The sequence below is a fragment of the Eretmochelys imbricata genome, chromosome 4 (assembly GCF_965152235.1).
Source record: "Eretmochelys imbricata isolate rEreImb1 chromosome 4, rEreImb1.hap1, whole genome shotgun sequence".
Classification (NCBI taxonomy): domain Eukaryota; kingdom Metazoa; phylum Chordata; order Testudines; family Cheloniidae; genus Eretmochelys; species Eretmochelys imbricata.
In genome coordinates, this window is record NC_135575.1 from 66,740,833 (window position 1) to 66,759,238 (window position 18,406).

At 41.1% G+C, this 18,406-nt stretch overlaps 1 protein-coding gene across 5 annotated transcripts in view; it reads left to right on the top strand.

Moving 5' to 3' along the window:
• The window catches only part of RAPGEF2 (Rap guanine nucleotide exchange factor 2), a 293,855-nt gene that overhangs the window by 220,860 nt on the left and 54,589 nt on the right, over window positions 1-18,406 (top strand). For all 5 annotated transcript variants that reach the window (XM_077814491.1, XM_077814492.1, XM_077814493.1 and 2 more), the window contains one exon: window positions 4,999-5,130. In XM_077814491.1, the coding sequence (XP_077670617.1) occupies window positions 4,999-5,130 (132 nt within the window). The remainder of the gene's footprint in view (window positions 1-4,998; window positions 5,131-18,406) is intronic.

Sequence of the window (18,406 nt, forward strand, 5' to 3'; positions counted from 1 at the left end):
TGAATTTATCCAGTTCTCTTTTAAACCCTGTTATAGTCCTAGCTTTCACAACCTCCTCAGGCAAGGAGTTCCACAGGTTGACTGTGTGCTGTGTGAAGAAGGACTTCCTTTTATTTGTTTTAAACCTGCTGCCTATTAATTTCATTTGGTGGCCCCTAGTTCTTATATTATGGGAACAAGTAAATAACTTTTCCTTATTCAAGTTCTCCACACCACTCATGATTTTATATACCTCTATCATATCCCCTCTTAGTCTCCTCTTTTCCAAGCTAAAAAGTCCTAGCCTCTTTAATCTCTCCTCATATGGGACCCGTTCCAAACCCCTAATCATTTTAGTTGCCCTTTTCTAATACCAGTATATCTTTTTTTGAGATGAGGAGACCACATCTGTATGCAGTATTCAAGATGTGGATGTACCATGAATTTATATAAGGGCAATAAGATATTCTCCGTCTTAGTCTCTATCCCTTTTTTAATTATTCCTAACATCCTGTTGGCTTTTTTGACTGCCGCTGCACACTGCGTGGACCTCTTTATAGAACTATCCACGATGACTCCAAGATCTCTTTCCTGATTAGTTGTAGCTAAATTAGCCCCCATCATATTGTATGTATAGTTGGGGTTATTTTTTCCAATGTGCATTACTTTACGTTTATCCACATTAAATTTCATTTGCCATTTTGTTGCCCAATCACTTAGTTTTGTGACATCTTTTTGAAGTTCTTCACAGTCTGCTTTGGTCTTAACTATCTTGAGCAGTTTAGTATTGTCTGCAAACTTTGCCACCTCGCTGTTTATCCCTTTCTCTGGATCATTTATGAATAAGTTGAATAGGATTGGTCCTAGGACTGACCCTTGGGGAGCACCACTAGTTACCCCTCTCCATTCTGAAAATTTACCATTTATTTCTACCCTTTGTTCCCTGTCTTTTAACCAGTTCCCAATCCATGAAAGGATCTTCCCTCTTACCCCATGACAACTTAATTTATGTGAGAGCCTTTGGTAAGGGACCTTGTTGAAGGCTTTCTGGAAATCTAAGTACACTATGTCCACTGGATCCCTCTTGTCCGCATGTTTGTTGACCCCTCCAGAGAACTCTAATAGATTAGTAAGATTTCCTTTACAGAAACCATGTTGACTTTTGCCCAACAATTTATGTTCTTCTGTGTGTCTGGCAATTTTATTCTTTACTATTGTTTCAACTAGTTTGCCCAGTACTGGCCTTAGACTTACTGGTCTGTAATTGCCGGTAATAATAGAAAGAAAGTTATAAATGCCTCAAATGAAACACTTCATTTCAGATCAAACAGAATGTTGTATATAACCCAAAACCATTTTTGGTTTTGTTTTTATTTTGGATTCATCTGAAACTTTTTCCGGAATTTTCATTTCAGCCAGCAAACTGAAAAATCAGTTTCTTACACAGCTCCAATCAGGATACCGTGTGAGACGTTCTGAGTTCGTGCAGACTGTGATTGGTTAGCTAGAGGGTCCCAAAGAATTGTGAGCAATACAAAGCAAATTTGAATATGGATCATTTTTGGTTTTTTAATTTTTTTGGCAGAAATGACTAAATATTATTTAAAAGAATTATTGTAAATTAGTTGCCTTCTGAAGAGTTAATGTGCCAAATTTGGAGATTTAAATCAAACACTGAGTTGTGAAGCAGAAGTTTAGTCCTGTGTTTAAGTGAAAATCTCAGTGCAACTTCAACTTCAGAGTTCATATCAATGCCCCCATAATAACATTGGTGCTAATTTGGAATATGTAATAGAGCAGTGTTTTTCAATCCATGGGTCGCGACTCAGTACTGGGTCATGGCATGTAAGGTCCTGGTTCATCTTGCTCTGGTCAGCACCGCCGATCAGGACGTTAAAAGTCCTGTTAGTGGTGCTGCCTGGCTAAGGCAGGCTCGTGTCTACCTTTTCCAACACTGCACTGTGCCCCGGAAGCAGCCAGAAGCAATCTGGCTTCCAGGCAAGGGGGCCACGGGGCTCCACGCACGGTGCTCCCCCCCACCCCCCCGAGCACCAACTCTGGCCAATAGGAACTGGGGGCGGGGGGGGACTGCCTGTGGGTGAGAGTTGCGCAGAGCCACCTGTGAGCCTCGGCCAGCAGCAGGTCTGGCTCCTAGGCAGCTTCCAGGGTACGGTGCGGTGCGGTCTGCGGTGCACCCCAGCTGCGCCGCTGACCAAGAGCTGCCAGAGGTAAGTCTCCACCTATGCCCCAATTTGCTGCCCCAGCCCTGAGCCCCCCCAAACCTGGAACCCCTTCCTACACCCCAAACACCCCAACCCAGAGCCCTGACCCCCTCCTGCAGCCCAACCCTTTGCCCCAGCTGAGCCCTTCCTGCTCTCCAAACCCCTCACCCCCAGCCCAGCGCCCTGACCCGCTCCCACATCCCTGCCACAGCCCAGAGCCCCCTGCCCCAGCCTGAACCCCCCATTCCTGGCCCTACCTTGCAGCCCTCACCCTTGCACCCTAACCCTCTGCCCCAGCCCTGAGCCCTTCCAACACCCCAAACCTCTCATCCCCAGATCCGTTGGGTCAACAATTTTCTTCAACTGGGTCCCCAGAAAAAAAGTTTGAAAACCACTGTAATAGAATTTTCTGGACACACAAAATGGTTTAAATATCCAATATCATTGTAATATTTACTGGCTGTATATATTTACAAAAAGTGTAATATTTAAATTGCCTGCCTGCAATATGTAGTATGGTGTAAATGAGGAATAGACTTTTATGGTTTTGGGTAGGTAGCATTGGGTTATTAGATCTTCAGTAATATGATTGACCAACCGTTCAAACATTTCTTCAGATTATACTGTTATTAGGTTGGCTGTTGTTTCCCTTTGTGAAGGTCTTTAGTCAACTATCAGTTTTTATACACAATTTCCGTTGATTTCCATGGGAGCTACACATGTGGAACCACATTAAAATACAGACCTTAAACTTAGGGAATGGAGGGTAGCTCGGGCTGAGTAAGGGCTTGTTTGGTGTATAAACAGTTTAAGTTGCTAGGGTTTTAATCAGTTTGGTGGTGGTGTTGAAGTGATTACAGCAGTGTATATTCCTTTATTGGAATGTGACCAAATAGATTCTGCAGTCGCTTAAATTGCTCACTTACATTGGTTGCTGAATAATTTTTGTAGCTTTAAAAATTATTAGTTTTTCTTTGTTTCCTATGTGTTTCTGAGTTTATGGTTTAAAGAGTGACGGATAGTTGACTCAAGTAGGTTTTACTTGTGCTATAATCATTGATTTCAGTGACACAGAAGTATAGAAAATCCATATTCAGAGTGCTTTACTACTGAAAAGTGTACAGTAACTCCTCACTTAAAATCATCCCGGTTAAAGTTCTTTCATTGCTGCATCGCTCTTCTATTAGAGAACATACTAGTTTAAAGTTGCACAATGTTCTAACGTCCTCCATCCCCACCCCCGCGGATCAGTGCCCTCCCCCCCACTTCCTGCCCACTGCAGTCAGCTGTTTCGCTGCATGTAGGGAGACTCGGAGGGATGGGGGAGGTGTGAGGACATAGCATTCTGGGGGTAGAGGGCCAAACTGAGTGGGAACAGGTGGGGTGGGGCCGGGAAGAGACAGGGTGAGGTCTTGGGGGAAGGAGTCGAGTGGGGGTGGGGCTTGGGGCAGAGCTGGGGGTCGAGCACCCCCGCGTCAGTTTACAAAGTCAGTGCCTGTGGATTACAGGCTCTCTCCCCTGCTGCCTAGGACAGCTTTACTCACCTGGTAGCTGAGAGAGAGCTGCTGATCTGATGTCAGACTTCCTGCGCCTAGACACACCCCCTGTACTAGCACCAAGCTGTCCTGGGACCCCATCGCTCATGGCTCTTTCCTCTGACCGTCTCCCGGGCTGCAGCACCCAAGGGTAGCCTGCCCCAGCTGAGTGGCTGCCTCCAGGCTGCTCTCTCTTCTTGTGAGATCGATGCTGCTGCTCCCTCCACCTGCTCCTCTCATGTGATTAGCTGCCGCTCTGACAGGAAGGTCTGCCAGAAGTCTATGGCTGTCTCCAGCTCTGCAGAGATCTAGAGGCCCAGTGCCTCTGCGTTGTGTGTTCCGAGTGAGCATACCATGAAACCTGGCAGATTGGTTCCCTTAGGAGAGGACTGGTCTTCTCAGTGGGCGGGCATTCAGTGACTTATCTGGAGCAGACATTTGTGTGATCTGCTGCTCAGAGGCCAGCAGAGACATCCCCCTCGGGTGCCAGGGAAGGACGCAGCACAGTGTCCCTTCCTATGTGCTGTTGCTTGCCTGCTCTGCCTGGCTCCTGTATCGAGCCCAAACCTGCAGAGTTTGCAAGGGGAGGACTGCTGGCCTGCGGGAGGGTGTTGTTGGCCCATACCCTCACCCTGGGGCCAGAGGATATTCACTTACCCTAGTTACAGCTGTGAATCAATCAGCATATAATGTCTTTTGTCTGGCAAAACATTTTCCCCTGGAACCTAACCCGCCCCCCCTCCCCCCCCGTTTACGTTAATTCTCATAGGGAAATTGGATTTGCTTAACATTGTTTCGCTTAAAGTCGCATTTTTCAGGAACGTAACTACAACATTGAGTGAGGAATTACTGTATAACATTGGTCATTCCTAATCCCATCCTTCAAGAAACCCTTACTGTTTAAACTGACAAAAGGCTCTCTCACGGAATTTAGTTATATCGAAACACATCATTGGAATTGAAATGCATTTTGTTCATCTGTGTTTGTTTTGAGATATGGTCTTTGTCTCTCTTGTTAAATTTGAAGAAATTTTTTTTTCTTTTTTTTACTCCTGTGATACTTTGTTGAACTGTTAGCAAATTTAACAACCATAAATCTTAAAGTTGCAAGTTGTATCCTCAAACCCCAAGGGCCGCCTTAATACGGTTTGTACAGCTTTTGGTCCCGGCAGGGAGTAAAGTGTGGCATGAACAATTTAAATGTGTTTTGGAGTGCATACCTGATCCATATTGTAATGCTGCTTTTTCTACCCCATCTGTAGCTTCCTGCAGATTTCACAAAACTGCATCTTACTGACAGTCTCCACCCACAGGTGACCCACGTTACCTCTAGTCACTCAGGATGTAGCATCACTAGTGATTCTGGAAGCAGCAGCCTTTCTGATATCTACCAGGTAAGACAGTATTTCATAGTACTCAAACAATTTTCTTAAGATAAATATTTTGATTCCAAAATGTCAACCTAGAAGTGATTACATGAACTGCAATGTAGGTATTTTGATGCACCTAATGTTGAATGTACATTTCATTGCTATTTGTCACTATTCATCTAGTGAAACAAAAGAAAAACCAAATTATTTATAAGAAAGTACGTTTCCTTTTGAAAATGGAGCAATTTGAGATTTTGATCCATATGCTAGTCTAACATTTAAAAGTAACTCATGGTTGATTACCTGATGAATCTGATACACATTCTCCTATTTATTTGAAGGTAATACATAGGTCTAGTCTTCACTACAAAGTATAGCTATACCAGCAAAGCCCTTTAGTGGAAATACAGCATATACTGGCAAAATGAGTCCTTTTGCTGGTATAATTGTCTCTGTATTGGGAGGTGAGGTGGTAGACATAGTTTAGGAGTGGTGTTTTTGTTTTCCCCCTACACGCCTATCCCACATAGCTGTGCTGATAAAACTTTGTAGCATAGACTTAGCTTCAATGTTTACTTGTAACTATCAGAGCCACTTGGCAGCATCTAGAGAAATGACCATAATACAAGCCAACGTGTTCTGTATGAACTTTGATTGACTCTATTGGTAATTTATAGTTTTGGAGATAAATGTTTTCATCCAATGTTAGATTGGAAGTTCTGAAATTTTAGAATTTAAGGTTTATGACCTAGTATGTGAGAGACTGCCTCTCTCCTGATGCCAGACTGCCACAGTTGAGATTAGTTGGTTTTCTTGAGCTGGAACACACTTAGTGTAAAGAGGGAGTTGCCAACAGTGTGCACTTTGAGGGTCTTTAACTTTGCTCTCAGTCTTCCGAGTCTATCAGAACTTGATTTTAAGGCTTTGCATAGCTCATCTGTTCTTCTAGGTATTTGGGGAGGTGGCAGGCTAAGAGTTGGAGGGATTTTTAAAATTGTTGTTATGCCTCTTGTGAAGGGCTTTTTGTCATAAATTTGGTGGGATATATTTGTATATCTTTGGTGTGACTTGAATAGTCAACAATTTATTGTGAAAATTATCTAAAGGCTTTCAAAGTGTTTGGTAAATGCTTGTTTTATAAATCTAAATAACAAAAATATTTGAAATAAAAACAAAAATAAGTCATATTCCTAAATTCTGTCTGATGCACACATGATGCAACTCCCAATGAAATCAAGGAATTGCAGGCAAGTATTGGAGAAAAGAATTTATACCCATAAATAGGAAAATGTACAGTTTTAAATGTGTACGTAGGGAAACATGAGTGGATTTGAAACAAATGAATTAACTTTAATTGGAGTTATCTCTTAAAAGTATTTTGGAGTGCGGCTCACACTTTAGTTTTTCAAAAACCACTTTCTGCCTACTATAGGAGCAATCAAGTCACTTACAAAATGATCAGAAGTTTACATAGGTAAGAAAGTAGTTGTGGGCAGATTAGAAAAAATTCGTAATTTAGATTAAGGGAGAAAACCTATATATGCAGAAGCATAGATTTTTAGTTGCCTTGGTATTTGATATTGTGTTCTCCAGGATGCATGTTGTTGTTATTGGCTGCCTTTAATAGGCAATTTTGAACTTGAACAGTTGTTACATATAATTACTTTAGATTTTAGCAATAGTCTGATTTGGTGGTTAAACCTGGAATCTTCTTTGTAATTGAAGACTGGCTAAAGTCTTGGTCTCAGCTCAGTTTAGACAGTAATCACAGTATCATAAGGACTTATTTTAACAAAATTACTAAAGTAACTGTACAGTTCGGAATGCATGACAAGTACAGTGAATTTACCTTCAAAAATCAGAATTTTTGCCTCTCTAAGAGAATGGTGCCTCTGGGTCAGGATTTGGGGTTATACTGAGTGGAATTGAGGAATTAATTCATTGTCTCACTGTTTAAGTGTGCTTTTATTCTAAAGATTCCAAAGTGCCTTACAAATTCTATTCACATAATAGCAACAAAATGCATCTGTCTCTGGAAGCTAGTTACGGGTTGAATTTGGGTATACAACAAGGACATAGGTACTGCACTGAACAATGGCAGCGAAATTTTGGCAGAGTGTTAAGCAAACCCATATCAATGGCTCTCTAATGGTCATGAAGAGGAGACAAGACCTTTGGATTTTTAAGTTTTATCCAAAAGATCTTTCCTACAGTCAGCTTCACGGAATTCAAAATCCCATGTTCATAGAAGCTAACAAGGAATAGTTACAGTAAAAGCTCTGTTATCCGTCATGTTGGGGGAATAGGGGGTGCTGGTTAATCGAATATTCTGGTTAACGGAGAGTTAGTTATACTTTACCAATGGAATACCAATTTTCAAAGAATTAGAACACAATAAAATGAATAAAGTATAAAATGGTATACAGGTACTCACCAATCCAGTATTAGTACTGCACTGCAGAGTGGTTGGTTTCTTGAAGCACTTAGGTGTATACGGGTAAAGTTTTCTATGTAGTAGGTTATCTTATGACCCTACGTATCAGTATGGGCAGCACGTGGCGTACACCCAGGTCACTAAAAATACACTTAACATTAAAACTATACTGAACGTAATTTAATCTTTCTTTGATGATTCAGAAGGCACTTCAGGATCTTGCAGTGCCTCAGGGTCATCTTATCAACATCAATTATCATTGATGTAGAAGGTATAAGAGATTGGGCTGAATCTGTAATGACCCTGTTACACACCCTGGAAGCTGGTTTTTTTTTCCCCTGATTTCAGCTTGTTTACTTGTCTTCTGCCCCTTTTGCATAAAAGTAGAGTGCAGAATATGCAATTACGTAACGTGCTGGGCAGTATACTAGTCCTGGTTACTAGATTGAAGATTTGTATTGGGAGATATCAGAAATGCCGGTTAATTGAGCTTTCTGCTTAATTGAGTGCCGGATAACAGAGCATTTACTGTATTTTATTTTCCAGTGCTTGGAACTTATCTGCTAAAGGTAAGTTGCAGTAATGGAATTACCTTTATGTAGCATATGGCTTGGGTTTCAAATGAACCTTAGGGAGTTAGGGATGGCCTTTTGGCAACTAATTTCTTTAGGCTCCTTTGAAAATCTGAGCCAGGACTTTTTAAATGCTCTGTTGTAAATGAGGCTGATTTTTTTTTTATTTAGATTCTAGAACATGAAAAAACTCCATCTAAAAGTCCTTCACATACAAACTTAATATTATTCTGAATCCTGCACATGCCACTCTGTGTAAATGAAGTTGTTAAAAGGCCTCACTTAAGAGGCTAGTTTAGTTATGCTAAGGGTGGTCTATAGCCTGTGCTTAAATAAGTTGTAATTTATGAAAGTAGTCACTCACATTAAAGCCATTTTGATTTTGTGGACACTTGTTACAAATAATGTATCTCTTCCTAACAAATTCATGTGTGTCAAATACTTTTCACCTGGAAAGAAAAATTAAAGCTCATGCAGTAGGAAATGAAATTTACCGTGGGGCAGAGGGGCCTATGTAAGGCTTAAGCCCCATTGAAGTTTGCTTTTAAGTGAAGTGCCAGGCCTTCTGTGCAGGGGCGAATTTCAGTCTGTGAATAGCCAAAAATATCATTAATTTTTGGGATTCTGAGTTTTGAAATGATGATGTGGGAAATTGCTATAGTTAGGGCTGGGTCAGCACTTCTCTTGTAATTACCCTTTTTCAGCAATTTCTAACTCTTTGCTGATGGTTTTTATGTTCCAAATGATTTTATACCTATAAATCCATAGATTTTTTTTCAAATACAAATTTTCTTAAATTAATCTTTTAATCTGCTAGTTCCAGGTACATTATTATTCATTATATTTTAAGGAATATATTGTCTCAATTGTTTAACCTGAAAGCTGCAATTATTCATGTGTGCCTGTTTTTAAGAGAGACTTAAAATTATGCATTTTTAAAAAGTGTCCAAATTCGTTCAGTCTACTGTGTAATAAGATAACTTTTCAAAACTGTTATTTTAATAATCACTATATAATAAAGGATTCAGATAACTTGAAAATATAAAATTGAATATTACTCCATGATTTTTTATTTTTGTGCGAATACTCTTCAAGCTGTGCTTTTTCCAAATAAAAAACTGTGTATGCACTCAGATACAGTGATGTGCATTCTTATGCATAGATCTTCAAGATAGATATTGTACAGCAGTGTTTTTCAATCTTTTTCATGTATGGACCCATAGCATTTTCAGATGGAGGGGCGGACTCCCTTTGGAAATCGTAGGCATAGTCTGCGGACCTCCAAGGGTCCGTGGACCACAGGTTGAAAACCACCGTTTTACAACATTTACATACTTCATTTATTTTCTACAGGGTAGAAAAAGGGTATGTTTTATGACTGTTCACAGGTGAAGGTAAATCATTAATCTCTGACCTCTGGTTTAGTCTATAAAGGAAATGAGCATGGCATCTTGCTGCAGTGGATACATAGGTTAGAAGACTACTGGTTTTTTTTTTGCAGCTGCAATTCATTTGAATCAAGTCAAAGACTCAATAATCCATGAAAAATCCTGGTTAGAACTGAGACACTAGTACAATTAGTCTCTCATAAGAACGGACTATTACCTTCATTTTTATCCTCTCTCTCATTTTTATTTAAAAACAAAATATTGTAAACTAAAACTTATATTTACATAAACTTTGTTACTGTATCTTGGTTTTGATCATATACTGGGCATTAGATAATCAGCATTGTTTGCTTTGGTTTGATCTGATATCATGGTGTTTTCTTTAAAATGGACATCTATACGTTTTTCTAGAATAGATAATGCTGAAAAGAGATGCTTAGCAAGATTGTTGGCTTAAAGAGGCCTGCTGATTCAAATGGTTAATACAAATCAATAAAATGTTTCCCTTTTGTTTAATTGTGAAGTGTATTATTAACTAACCCTTCACTGCAGATCTGAGTCACACATTTTCTCAGTTAACTGTAGCTCTGTATTTGCTTCTTAGCAAATACAGAGGTGGTGGTGGTGAAACCTCAAGAGCTGCTGTTTGTAATGAAAATAGATTCGTAGATCTTTTTAAATTTGAATAAATCATGAAGCTGAATCATCAGATGCTTTCAGCATTGATCTTAGAATAGTCCTGTTTCAATATTAATGTCATAACTAAATTTAAATGTCAAGTGCTGCACATGAAAGATAAATTCATTTAGGACAAGTATTACTTGCCAGGATGATATATGTAATCTTTTCTCCTGCCTCTTCTGAGATAGAGATCATTGGGGTGCTTTGAATAAGGCTTCTTAATGTTGTTTTATACCTTAGTTCAGGAAGCAGATTTATAAAGTGCCATACTATTTAATGTTGCTTTTTGAGGAGGGAGGGGAGACTGGATGTTAAGAGATTGTTCTTGGCGCACACATGAGCCTATACGTACCATAATACCCACTTCTGTCTTGTGCTGACTTTGGAAAACTACCTTTCACTACTGCTTTCCACATGCAATAACTGCTTCCTTTATGGACACCTGTGGTTTATGCTGCCAGCTGACAAGCCAAGTTTGGCAATCAAGAAACTTGAGCCTATGAGGGTGCTGTGTTGTTTTCTTCCCTCCCCCTGTTTTGAAAAGGTGGAAACTGTTTTTAGATCGAACCTTGCACCCCTTGATAATCTGTACCTTATTCCCTGATGACCAGAAACTTCTACGCTTAAACTCTGTACCACTTTTTTTTATTTTAACATTATCTTAATAAAATTATTAATTCTTTCTCTTGGCAGCATTTCTTTCCCTTATCCTGCAGTCAAATTGCACAGCTTCCTGTTAGCCTGACATGCCCTCTTGCGTCTGCTCCAAATTGTCTGGAACAGCAAAGGAAACTGCTAACATCCTTTTTGTGACCCTCCCAGGATACACGTATCCCTTGGTAGTTTTCAAGACGTGAGCTTGTTTCTCGCTATTATGACTATTAGAGGAAAAAAAGAAATGCACTCCACCCCGAAAAAATGCTCTTCAAAAAAAGGACCAAAAGTCTTAACCCATCTCTTTGCAAACCCTGCTTCTGTATTATACAAGTACAAAACACACACTCACTTTGAGACCTTAATAAAACAGATCAGCCTTTGGCAGTCAGAGTTGTAGTGTGACATGCATCTGGTGTTAGTGAATAGTATGTTATGCTACCTCAAAAAAAGCAAATTGTTAAATAGCTGGAGGTAAGACTAGTCTTCTTGGAGCATGTTCTTTTAGATTCTGAAGTGAGAATACAGCTGAAAACAAATTCACTCCTATAACAGATATTAGTTGCTTAAATGATTACATAATTGTGTCAGTATGACTTGAGTGGACTAAAAATTTAGATTTCTGTCAGCTTCATGGTTGCATCGTCATTCACATTATCCTCAGCTATTCATGGAGAAAAAATTATTTGATAGCCGTAATTCACATACTAGAAAGAGAAGGTGGGTGAGGTAATATCTTTTATTCAAGTTTACACAGAGATCTTCTCTGAAGAAGCTCCATGTAAGCTCAAAAACTTCTCTGTCTCACCAACAGAAGTTGGTCCAATAAGGAATATTACCTCCCCCGCGCTGTCCCTGTAATATCCTGGGACCAACACAGTCACAACACTGCATAATCCACATATGACATACATGTATTGTTTAGATGTGGAATGAACTTTATAGTAATGCATTAGATATTGTAGTTTTCCAACCAGGGGATCCAGAGGAGAAACTCTTGGTAGTGGTCAAAAAGCACACACCTGAAAGGTCATCCCTTCAAGATCTTTTTGATTTTCATCTAACTATTGCCAATCTCCTGGGATGGGGGCACATCTGAAGCAGGACTGTCTTGGGACAAGGGTCTTCCTTTGAATCAAGGATGTACAAAGCTATCTTGGAGCTGCAGGCAATCCTGCTAACCCTTCTATTCCTTGAGAAGTTCTTACAAGGCCACATCACTTTTATGAGAGCAGAAAACCCAGTGATGGTTGTCTGTCTCAACAAACAAGACTAAACAGAGGTCAAAGTCCTGTTGCTGGAATCAGCTCTTCTTTTCCAAGGGTCCAAGAAGAACATCTCATCTGTGAAAGCTTTCTGTACCCCAGGCTGACTGTTGAGCAAATCCATTCTTTATCCAGGGGAATAGTTATTCAGTGGGAAAGTCTTTCATCATTTCAGTCTTGTTTCCTGCATCGACTTTCTCCTTTTGGGCCTGCTTGCATCACAGTCCAATCACATTCTCCAGAGCTATTGCAGGAGGTACCCCAACCTAAATGCTTGGGTTTAGGATGGCTTCTTAGTTCCCTGGACAGGAGAGTTTACCTATATGTTGTCCTTGCTTCCCACTTATCTGGGAGGTCCTCCAGACCTCCTATTTCCTCTGTTTCTAAAATTTGTCATGAATTATTGCATCAGAGCTGACATTTTTCTTTTTTTATTTAAGATTCATTTGGCAGAGCTTCCTGAGATATGGAACTGTTTTGTGGTGGATGGGAAAGGACTTTTCACTTTTGGAAAAGTCTTCTACTTGTCTCTGGAAAGACATATCTTTAAAATGGCTTGGTCTAGAAACCTCAGATTATGGAGAAGCACTGTTCACTTCGCAGTTTAGGTTGTAACCAGATTTCTGTTTTGAAACAAATTGTAGCCTGCTTTTAATGTATTTAGAAAGCTAATTTATTTTTCAAATTTCCCAGGTCTTTAGTCAGAGAGGACAACATACTTAGAGAATGCATTTGCTTCTGTGGAGTTTGATCATGAACATCTTGGAAGTCTAGCATATATTATATGATATCTTCATGGGGCCTTCTGGATTTTCTAGGCTCTGACAGAAACCAGTAGATTTTAGAAAGGAACTGCTGGGTGTGTCTACACAGCAAAGAAAAACCTGCGGCTGGCCTGTGCCAGCTGACCTGGGCTCGGGCTGCAGGGCTGTTTCATTGCTGTGTAGACTTCCGGGCTCAGGCTGGAGCCCAGGCTCTGGGACCCTGCAGGATGGAAGGGTCCCAGGCCTCGGGCACCAGCCTGAGCCCAGAAGTCTACACAGCAATGAAACAGTCCTGCAGCCCGAGCCCTGAGAGTCCAAGTCGGCTGGCATAGGCCAGCTGTGGGTTTTTCTTTGCTGTATAGACATACTCAAAGGGACCAGTCCAACTATTTCCCCTACAACACATGGGAAAACATGCTACTACCACTTCACATCTTCATGTCCGCATACAGGTACTCCCCTCACCTCATAACACATTCATGCAGACATAAATCTGGAAACAGATCGATTGAAATATTTGAATATGCCTGAAAGAGGATCCTGCAAACTTGTAATGTTAAACTGAATCCATTAAGTTTGAAGGACTTTACAGTGTCTGCAATGTAGTTTTGAAGAAATTCTGGAGTGGCTTTAGTAAGGAGGAAACCAAAATACACAACTGTGTATTTTGACAGTAAATTAATATATGTGTTGGCATGTGCAAACTTGTTAGGTGTGGTCTGAGGGGAAACTAAAATTCCTTTCACTTTGAGTGCTTATTGTTTGTGTGGAATTATTTTAATTACTCATTATATTTTTATGACCTTTTACCATTTTTGGAGAAATTATTTACACTTAATCAGTTGCTTTTAGCATTTTTCATTATTTAAAAAAAATCTGATAAAGATATTTACATTCTAGTATAAAATAGCACATTTTACTACTTCTACAAAATATAATTGGTTAAATTTGCATTTGTGAATTTCCCTTTGTTCTTAGCTAGACCACAGTTGTCACTGTGTCTGAGTCATGAAATCAGGATCATTATTATACTGTCACACACACAGTAGAAGACAGTCCCTGGTCTAAACAGCTTAGAATCATAGAAATGTAGAGCTGGAAGGGACCTTGAAAGTTCATCAATTCCAGCCCCGTGTTGTGGCAGGACCAAGTCTAGACCATCCCTGAGAGGTGTTTATCCAGCCTATTCTTATAAACCTCCAATGGTGGGGATTACACCAGCACCCTTGGAAACCTATTCCAGAGTGTAACTCCCCTAGTTCAAAAACAGACTCCAGTGAGAGACTGTTGAATTGGAATTAATTTGCAAACTGGATACAATTAACTTAGGCTTGAATAGAGACTGGGAGTGGATGGGTCATTACACAAAGTAAAACTATTTCCCCATGTTTATCCCCCCCACCACCCATACCCCCCACTGTTCCTCAGACGTTCTTGTCAACTGCTGGAAATAGCCCACCTTGATTATCACTACAAAAGGTCCTCCCCCCCGCCCCCCCACTCTCCTGCTGGTAATAGCTGACCTAAGTGATCACTCTGGTTGCAGTGTGTATGGTAACACCCATTGTTTCATGTTCTCTATGTATATAAATCTCCCCACTGTATTTTCCACTGAATGCATTCGATGAAGTGAGCTGTAGCTCATGAAAGCTTGTGCTCATATAAATTGGTTAGTCTCTAAGGTGCCACAAGTACTCCTTTTCTTTTTGTGAATACAGACTAACACGGCTGCTACTCTGAAACATATCCTAGTTAGAAAGTTTTTCCTAATCTCAAACCTGAATCTCCGTTGCTACAGATTAAACCCATTACTGCTTGTCCTTCCTGCAATGGACATAGATAACAATTGATCATCATCCTCTTTATTACCAGCCCCTTACCATGTCTGAAGACTATTATGAGGTTCCCCCTTAGTCTAATTTTGTTTGTTTTCTAATTTACAGTGGGTTAGAAGATGGACATTTTAGCAGTGATGTTGCTTGAGAAGCTTATTTTACATAAAGAATATTGAACAGTAATCTGACCTTGCTTATAAGTGCAGCCCCTTTTGTAGGATTCACATATAGTATGCCATAGCTGAAAATAAACACTCCAGAGATTTCAGAATGGAGTTAAATAAATAAATTATAGATTTTTTTATTTAGATCTTACTGTACTAAGCTACTGGGCCTGATTCTATCCATTGACTCAGGTGGATCTACTTCTATTATACACAGGTGAGAGATCAGGTTAGTGATATCAGTTTACAAGGGCATTCAGCAGTTTCCAGTACAGAAAACAGGTGACAATACTTACCCTACATATTACACGTTTACTTTTTAAAATAAATTAGAGCTGCACTGATTCTAAAAATCAGTGTCAAGTTTCTAATTTATGGTGATCGCAGCTAATAAATTAAGGCCTGCTGCTGTGTTCCTTATGGGGATATTGTACATTCATCCACCCCTGATTTCAGCTGTAGAAGAGATTAATTAACTTTGTAAAACCTGCTTTCACAGATATATTTTATGTTGCATCTGGTTGCAGATTCTTTGATCTCTAGAAGCACGCACTAACGAGGTATGTTGTGAAGTTACATTTAAAGTCAGTTGTGTGAAAAATTCCTTAGGCAATTCTTTAGTTTTAATTAGTATACCTCTGCAAAAGCAAGCGTTTGGATGTGGCCAACCTGGTAATGTCTTGGACTGCTTAAGATGAGTAAATATTTACTTTTCTGTCAAACATCTATTTTCAGATAAAAAGATGTCTGAAACTGTCTTTGAAGCTCCCTATTTGGAGCAGTTAATTTTAGGTACTTTTGTAGAGACTTAAAAAAATAAAAATGGTTGATCTTGAGTTTTTTCTTTTTGATCATTAGAGTAGGATTCTTGCATTAGAGGTGGGCTGGGGAAAATTACTATTTCTCAAAGTGTTTGCAGTGGTCAGCAAAAATATTTCTATCCCTGATGGGTAAAATGATTATTTTAAAGATCTGATTGCTCTTGTTTTTGATTCCTTTAGTGTGACATGAAATTGAGTGGAATCTCATGAGCTGCTAATGTTAGAGATTAATGATTTTTATCTTATAAAGATGCTGTATTATCAGATGGTATGAATGAGCGTTTTCTACTTCTAGTTGATTTCATGAGAGCTAAAATGTCAGAATTGGTGTGTGTGTTTCTTCTTAGAGTGCTGGTCCCTATATGTATTCCGCTATGGGAATATGCATGTGGTCCATGTTCCTGAGACCGGGGAATTCTTGCAAGCAGTGTCGGTTGGTCCGTGCGAGTGCCCCTGCTCTCCTCATGCTCCACACCGAAGGTGTAGGAGGCAGCGTGAACTAGCTTCCTCTCTAGGTCCTTCTGACCGCTACATGTCCTGAGTTGGAATTCTCCAGTATCCAGAGCTGATCCTTTCTCTTGTAAATATTCAGTTTTATATTCTTAGGGGTTTTTTGTTAGTGTTTTGATAGCTCCCCAGTTAGTCAGTGTTAGAATCCATACCGTGGGAACCCTGCCTGTCTCCCAGCACGGTATTTAAATTACACTTAGGATATAGGCTTCAAAAACTGTCTCCTTCTCCTTTTCAGTCAGTGACGACCACCAACAGTGCCTTTATTGTAGAGGTCCCCAAACTGTGGGGTGCGCCCTCTTAAGGGGGCGCAGAGGAACATTTTCAGTGGGGGGGGTGGCTGGGGCCCAGGCCAGCCCCCCGCGGGGCAGGAAGGGAGTGCCACCCAGCTCCGTTCCTGGCCCCAGACTTGGCTGCTGGCCCCAGCGGCTGACCCAGGCCCCCAGCAGCCGATCCCAGTATCTGCTGTGGCCCCAGTCTTGGTCCCTTACCCCTGTCTGTGTCCCCCCACCTTCTGAAGCCACAGACCCACTCCCAGACCCAGCTCGGGGCAGTGGGTGTGGACAGGGCTCAAGGGGGGAGGCACAAGGTAAAAAGTTTGGGCACCACTGCTTTGTTGCCTCACAGAAGCTCATATCTCAGCTAAAGTGCAAAATCTGCTGCTGTTTTTCCTGCTAAATGTGGCAGGTGAAAGAACTTTGGCTTCAGAAGCACTTTAGTGAGCACACGGTTAGCTGTCAGTCAGACCCAGACTGGGGAGGCTGCCCCTGTACCTCAGCCAGAAGAATTAAATCATGTGCCCCCTAGTACTGTGTTTGACTCCAACGCAGAAAGCTAGCAGAAGGAAAAAAACTTTCATATGAGCCCACTCATGAGAGTAAGGGGCATTCTCACAGACGAAAAAGCAGATCCCTTCCGAGACCTTCTAAGACGAGAGATCTGTCCCCAATCTTGTCCAAGCTACGTGAGCCTTCACACCCAAGAGAGGAGGACTTAGGAGGTCCTCCAAATCCTCACGGGCATGATCAGAAGGCACCTAGAAGCAAGGTTCCTTTGGCACTAGTCTTAGTATCACCTTCAACACCAATTGTAGTGCTAACTAAAATTAAACACTGGTTCCTGAAAAACTGGAAACTGCTGGTGCTGTCACAGAACACCAGGTTGGAGACTCGTTCACTGATGGTACTGTCACGGCTCCATAAGGAACCGACATCTAAATCTACCTGTCAGTATGGAGTGATAAGACACAATGTCCGAAAGGGCCAGTTACACCACTCCAGAGGATATCTTCATCCTCCTCTTGTTATTGGGAACAATACTCACCAAGGAGATACTAACACCAGGGGAAATCAAGTACTCCGGAAGAATTCTGTGTTCCTTTCTGGCCACTAGCCACAGTTTCCCCTCATGGGGACCAACAGCACTGCTAATGGAACTTGATCCAACCTTTCAGTTGTCAGGAGAATTGGACTTACCAGCGGAACCAGCTTCACCTCCACCTGGAGAGATTAGCCCAGACAGGAGACCATGGGTCTCCAGGAACCAGCCTCTGCGACACCAGCAGAGACCTCCTCCTCAGGATTGATTGTACCCAATGCTTTGGGGACCACCAGAACCTACTTTTGATCTATCATACTGGCCTTATTGGGTCCCTTGCAACACTTATGCATGCTGTCTGGAATCTGTGTGATCCAGCAAGGAGTCCTACCGCTGCTCTCCTCCAAAGCGTCAACCCAGGATTGCCTCTTGAGCTCATGGAAGAAGAGGAAAATGAGCTGAATCCTCCAGTACCAACCAGGGTATCATCCTCCTCATTTGATGAGGCAGTTGCTCCAGCCTCACCATCTCCCCTAGATGATTGTAGACAATTTCAGGAGCTGTTATGGAGAGTGGTAGAATAGTTCCAAATCTTCTTAGAGGAGGTCCTGGATATCCTACAGCCAGAGGGATCCAGTCAGGTTGTACGCTCGGTAAATGAAACCATATTAGAACTGTCAATGGCAGTATGGCTCACACTGGCTACTTATGCCCCTACTCCCAAGAGGGAAGAAAAGTAGTACTTTGTCCTGGTAAAGAGAGCAGAGGTCTTGTTCAGCTCAGATGAGGCAGCTCCCCCATCTTCCCATTCTTGGATGACTGGCTTTTGACTGGCAGGTTGTGCCTGGAAGTCTTAGCATCAGTCTTGTTGCTGCTGCTCCACCATCTAACGTCC